This window comes from Crocodylus porosus, unplaced genomic scaffold (genome assembly GCF_001723895.1).
Source record: "Crocodylus porosus isolate Cpor-Errol unplaced genomic scaffold, CroPor_comp1, whole genome shotgun sequence".
Taxonomy (NCBI): Eukaryota; Metazoa; Chordata; order Crocodylia; family Crocodylidae; genus Crocodylus; species Crocodylus porosus.
In genome coordinates this window covers 69,884,257-69,890,757 of record NW_017728943.1, presented here as the reverse complement: position 1 = coordinate 69,890,757, position 6,501 = coordinate 69,884,257, and the positions used below count along the sequence as shown (strand labels likewise).

The 6,501-nt window shown below is 43.0% G+C and overlaps 1 protein-coding gene across 2 annotated transcripts in view; it reads left to right on the top strand.

Annotated features, from left to right (window-relative positions):
* Nucleotides 1-6,501, top strand: part of TP53BP2 (tumor protein p53 binding protein 2) — a 65,171-nt gene that overhangs the window by 19,636 nt on the left and 39,034 nt on the right. For both annotated transcript variants that reach the window (XM_019549531.1, XM_019549530.1), the window contains exon 2: nucleotides 5,499-5,646. In XM_019549531.1, the coding sequence (XP_019405076.1) occupies nucleotides 5,499-5,646 (148 nt within the window). The remainder of the gene's footprint in view (nucleotides 1-5,498; nucleotides 5,647-6,501) is intronic.

The following is a 6,501-nucleotide window of genomic DNA, read 5'->3' as shown; positions in this document are numbered from 1 at the left end:
TGGAGGCTGAACAGGTTCAGGTCCTGTAGCCTCTCCTCATAGGGCCTGCCCTGTTGTCCCCTGATCTTACGAGTGGCCCTCCTCTGGACCCTCTTCATGCCGTCCACATCCCTCTTGAAGTGTGGTGCCCAGAACTGGACGCAGTACTCCAGCTGTGGCCTGACCAGTGCTACATAGAGGGGGAGGATCACCTCTTTGGACCTGCTTGAAATGCATCTGTGAATGTATGACAAGGTGCGGTTGGCCTTCCTGACTGCCTTCCCACACTGCCAGCCCATGTTCATCTTGGAGTCAATGATGACCCCCAGATCCTTTTCCGCCTCCGTGCTGACAGGAGGGGAGTTCCCTAACCTGTAGGTATAGTGCCGGTTGTTCCTCCCGAGGTGCATCACCTTGCACTTGTCTCTGAAACCCATCCTATTCTCATCCACCCACCGTTGTAACCTGTCTAGGTTGGATTGTAGCCTGTTGCATCCTTCCAGTGTGCCCACGTCCCCCCACCTCTTAGTGTCATCAGCAAATTTGAACAGGGTGCATTTTACCCCCTCGTCCAAATCGCTGATGAAGATGTTGAACAGTGCGGGCCCGAGGACCGAGCCCTGCGGAACCCCACTGCCCACGTCCTTCCGGGTTGATTTTAGTTGTCCTGCCAACATCCTTGGTGCATCAGACCAAATGGTCTCCCTTGGTCATGGTTCCATGAAATTTTGAAATAACTTTCTTGACCAGGAGTTGGCAACCTTTTATGAGTGACAAGCCAAATCAATAGACCTTTTGTCCACAAATAGGCTGCTGCCACCCATTTCCCCTGTTACTGATGTATCCAGCCCAGAATGTTGGGACAGATGCTTGGTTGGCTGGATTAGGTTTGTGGGCGTAGGTTGAGTAGCACAGTCAGCTGAAATGTAATGCAAGTTTCTGCAAATTCTTCTGTTCTCAATCTGTAAGACATCTGTCTTCTAGTCCCTTCCAGCCCTAATGTCTATGAAATATGCCCCAAACTACATTACTGGGATGCAGCGCTTTTAAGTTTTAAAGTCTTTTCATATTCATAAATTGGTGAAGAAAAAAGCAAAGCATTTTGACTAATGACAAGCCAAGAGATAGGGGCGGGGAGGGGGTGGAAATCTTTGTACAGATTTCTGTACCTTCAAGTCTACACAAGTCCTGTCTAAACTAGAAAATGAGCATATTTTTAATACCTGGATAAGTGTGATTGAGGACACTTTCGGATGTTGGTCAAGACAGAGCAAATTGCTTTGTACATTTTTAAAGTCTGATGTTTGAAAATGGTTTGAACCTTCCTGCCATACATATGGGAATGTGTTCATCTACAACTATTGAATGGAAGGGAGAGAGCGTTGTCTCTGGCTGTTTGGCCAATAGATGTCGAATAGCAAGACACATCTACAAGAAATGTATTTGTATTCCAGTGGGAGAAATTGTCAAAGAGGAGTTTGAGAACCTGATTTCCACTGTTTAGTACCCAATTTTCTGTTCACTTCGGCTGGAGTTTTGGATGGTCAGCACTTCTAGACATCTGTCTGTTGAAGTTTTTAGAGGTGCAAAAACATCTGTTTGAGGTGCTTGCAGCAGGCTTTCTAACCTGTTGTTCAGAGCACTCAAACATCCCTTGCTGAGGGTTCCCCAGTTTCCCAGCAGCTTGGCGTCACTGCTTTTGGCTCCCATGTTTCCCTTCACACGGCTTTTCTGTGGGAATTATATTTGGAGGTTGAGCTGGTCATGGGCCAGCTGAGAGGGTGGTTGGTGCATGCAGCACTCAAGGTACCCAGCTGAAGTCTAGTCTCTTGGGGGCCAGTGCCAACTGATAGAAGAGCTGCCACCAGGTTATTATCATTAGTGCCAAGGAGGAAAGTTAAAAAGCCATTGCAGGCCTTTCTTTGGTTTTCACCATCTTGTTTGCCTTCCCCTGTGCTGTCCTTTGCTAGATGTTCATCTAGTGTGAGGTAGAACCAGGCAGACTCTCGCCACCTGTGGTGGTCTTTCTCTGTGTGGTTCTTGCAATTCAGTAGGCAGCAGAGTGACCGGGGATACTTTCTTCTCTTTCTCCTTTATGGGGCAAGTAGGTGGACAACTCATGATCTGCTCAGAGCAGGGGAAGTGGGCTCTCAAAATGCTTCTGGCTTATATCGGAGCAAATGATGGGAACATATTGGAGGGAGGTAGTACAGAAGGCACCCCATCATCGCCTCATAGTAATGAGGCTCATGAAGACACTTCAGGGTGTGACTTAGGGAACACATTTTGTATTCATAGCTGAATACAACTGTTCTTTGTAACCCATGTTATTAAGGGCAAAACTATCTTGGGTTTTTGTGGGTAAAATTAGCAGCATGTGATTCTTGCTGAATAGTTGCTTCTGGGTATATAAACCCCAAAATTAACAGTAGGAGTGAATAATGTTTTATAAGGGCTTCTCATGTAAGGGTGAATCACTCACAGCAAATACCTTCAACACAATACTCTTTCCTATAGAGGCACAGCACCTGGGGGAGTTTTTTTTATGAACAGTGTGTTTACACTCATTAAATGTGAAGTGTTTTGGGCAAGAATGAGTAAAATGATGTGGAAGCTGGTATATTCCTGTAAAAGCCCTGTCTTTTGTGGGTTTTTTTTACTGCAGCTGCAAAGTTGGTTGAGGTTAAGGGGAAAAAAACACACCAACTGCTTTTTTCCTGTTTTGGGTTCTGTTTCTGTGACTACATGGTGGCTCTGCCTGGTGGAATGTCATCCTGCCCCCTTCTTCCCTCCCACCTCTGAGCTCTCCTTAAAATACTGTATATTTTATACCATATGCTATGTACATTTTTTAATTATGGATTCTTGTTGCAAATTTGAAGCTGAACAGCAAAGCTTCTGTTTGGAAGCTTCAAATATGGCTTTGTGGCGAATTTGGATTGTCCTGTAACTCGGGTTGGGACTTCACTGGTGCTTTCTCATAAAGTGTACAGCAGAGTCTTGCTGGCCTCTACTATGGCTGATTAGGGTTGCCAACTCTGAATCTATTGTGGGAGGTTTCCGAAACACCAGCGTGCCTGCGAACATGCCTGGATGTATGCATATATCAGTTACAGATTACGGTGCATAGACTTTACATCAGGAAGAGAAATGCATGTTACTATTACATTTAAAAAACCCACTGGACTACTGTATAAATCAGATTCAACATTTAATTTTAATGAATGCCCTATCATTTATCTCCTGGGTGACTCTCAGCAGTCTCCTGGAGATTTATATCCAATTTCTGGAGACTCCAAGGCAATCTTGGAGGGTTTGCAACCCTACCGTAGACAAATAGGGCATGCTAACTCTGGTGTGGTCCTCTAGCTAGCCTCCAGTGCATCTCTGCTCTGGGCAGGAAAGTGTACCCCCTAAAGTACAGCATTGCATCCAGAATTTCAGTTGTGTGGGTGTTCAGCTGCTGGGAATATCGGTGAGGACATTTCAGCCAAGAGCAAGGGGAGGGAGAAGGGGCTTCTGATTTTGCTCCTTTCTCTCTTTCTGTGTGTGGAATGCGTGAATGACTGAATTCCAGCAAACACACTATGGCTTCCCCCCACCTCTTTGTTTACTCATTCTGTCTTCATGTATTCAGTACCACAAATTGTTATCACTACCTGTGCAGTACACAGGCTCTCCCTCATCCCTTTCCCTTTTCCTTTCTTTTCCTTTTTTCTGATTCCTTTGCTCATCTCGCTCGTTTGCGCTCTTGCTGTCTGTCACTGTAACTGAAATGATGCCTGTTCTCAGGGATGTGAGTTCCCGAAGTATTGTGGGAATTTTGTCCTTTTTTTTTTTTCCTTTGGCCTGCTGGATGCTTCTGGAAGGCCTTTTGAAAACTGTGTTGCCCATGCTTTGGGGAGCTGTGCCAGGAATGGTAGACTGGACCTTCTGCTTCTGGATTTACTGAATGTGTTGCATTCCTGTTGGTTCAGTCATTGGCTGCTGAATACACTGAGGTGGCAATTCCACATACCCTCTCCTGGAAACTATGTGTTGAATACTTAGATGCTTAAAGTAGGATCTTGAACAAGAGAACTGCTTGAGACTCCCTTTTTTTGGCAGGGGCAAGGAAGTGGAAAGTGTCCAGGCAGTTGAAAGAACATTCGTAATGATGCATGGCTACCTTTTTTAAAACCAGAGGAAAACTAACACTTCCCTGGTACCTGACTTGAGTCATGGTTCATGCCAAGCATTTTTCAAATCCTTAAACCATTGCTCATAAATAATCTTTGCCTGTCTGTTACACACCCTCTTGATAATTTTAACATAGCTTTTAAGATTAAATAAATATGGCTAGTGTTCCTCACCCAGTTTCTGTGTTGACATGCAAAATGTTTTGGTAAAGGACCTATCGTTAAAATGTTGAGTTGGTTTAGCAGGTAATTGCTGTAATGAAGACATTTGACTGATCTGATAGAATTGTGTGCCTACCTGGAAGTGCTGAAAGAAAGTTTGAAGAAGAAAATAATTGGCTCCAGAAAGAAAATGATTATTTATTGTTCTAAACAGTCTCCTTCATTACAATTTAATTATAATATAGTAGAACAGAATAAGATACCTAGCTGTTTTTCAAAGGCACTGATCATCTGCACTGAAGTCAGTCACTGAAAATTGGACGAGAGAGATACCCTTTTAAAGATACCCTTTTACCCCTTAACAGTATTGCGGGGGGGATAGGAAAGAAACAATGAGGTGGCTGCAGGACTTGTTTCCCCATAGAAAAATAATACTAATTATAGATTAAAGCAAATACTAACTAAAGATGTTTTGTCAGCACAAGAAGCCAGGTAAGATTTGAAGCGCATTTCTTCTATGATTGCATTTGCGCTATGGTGTTTTCAAGGCATAAGAAGTTAATTTGTGTGATCTGTGGGAGAACTTCCAATGAAGACTGCTGTGTAGGCTCAAGTTGTTTGCTTCCATATTAATTTCTTACATAATAGAATTTAATTTCCCAGATTTTAATGACATTTTTTCCCGTCATGAGAAGCAGTTCCTTGTTCAGAACACCTCTAAGCTATGGAAGGCTGTTACTGCAAAGTTGTTTGATGTAGATGCCCAATATAGGTACCCTAGAGTAATAAAGAGTTTTGATACTTCATTAACCCTCTCTTTCTCTTTCAGCCTGGGAAGAGGCATCTGTAGCTTATTTCAGAGTTTTCTTATTGTAGAATGAGGATGCATTATTTAGTGCAGATATCTTGACTCACCTACCCAAATAATAATAACAAAATTATTGTTGACTTAAACTGAAAATGATTTCTCATAGTGTCTAACTTTTAGTGCCTCGTGAATTCTTGTGATCCTGGCTGGGTTGTGTGTGTGTGTGTGTGTGTGTGTGTGTGTGTGCGCGCGCAGTGATCAGCAGGGAGTGCTGCCAAATGTTTGTATTGACTGTGAAGAGCAATAGGGTTTGTGGTATGCAGCTAAGCTTGTATCATACTTTAATTGCATGTTTTTTCTTTCTCTTCCAGATGTTTCTTACAGTGTACCTTAGTAACAATGAACAACACTTCACTGAGGTGCCAGTGACACCTGAAACCACATGCAGAGATGTAGTGGAGCTGTGTAAGGAGCCGGGTGAGAGCGACTGTCACCTGGCTGAAGTATGGTGTGGATCAGGTATGAGAGATGCAGCCTTCCTAGTGATTTGCCATCTGCTATTTGCATTACAGTAGTTCTTAGAGGCTAAGGTCACAATTTGGGTAGATACTTTACAGATATCCAATAGAGAGAGAGTATCACTCCCAGAAGAACTTGGAGCCTGCCTTGCAGGTTGTTGTTTGATATAAAGGTGACCTGAAAAGATAAATATCAGCTTTTGGCCCACTCTTCTCCTCCAAAGGAAAAGATTTGTGGGCTTTTCATTTGTGGTTTGCTTTTCTTTGTGTTAGAAACTCAAATCTGCCAACCCTAAGTGACTGGAGAAGGAGACATGGGGGTTAAGTGAATGAGGCAAGGGAGGGTTTTTAATCAGGTGTGTTTAAAATGGTATGGGTTATTTAATTCCAAATACTTAAAGCATCTTTTTGAGAATATTTCTGATTTGTGTTAAGGTTTTAAAACAGGGTGTCAAATATAAGGTCCGTGGGCCAGCTCCAGCCTCTAAAAACATTCCATCTGGCATGCCAGAAGTCTGACAGGCTACCGAGAAGCTGCAGGGCACGGCCTGGTGCACAGTTCAGGATCCTTGGTGTTAGTTCTCTGCTCTGCTATACAAATGTGGCTGTACCACAGTTGCTGCTGGTCCTTCATGTCCAACCTAGGGAACCCCCTATGGTCTTAATTTGGCCCAGGGTAAGCTTGACATTCCTGTTTTAAAACATAGAAATATTTTTCTATTATTTAAAAGCAAGACACCTAAGACTTCATTTATTGTCTTTTATGTTATGTAAAAAAGACATTGATCCAATTTGAAAATTGACTTTTTAGGAGACTTTTTATGTATTATACAGTTCAGTGGTTGTACATCATTGA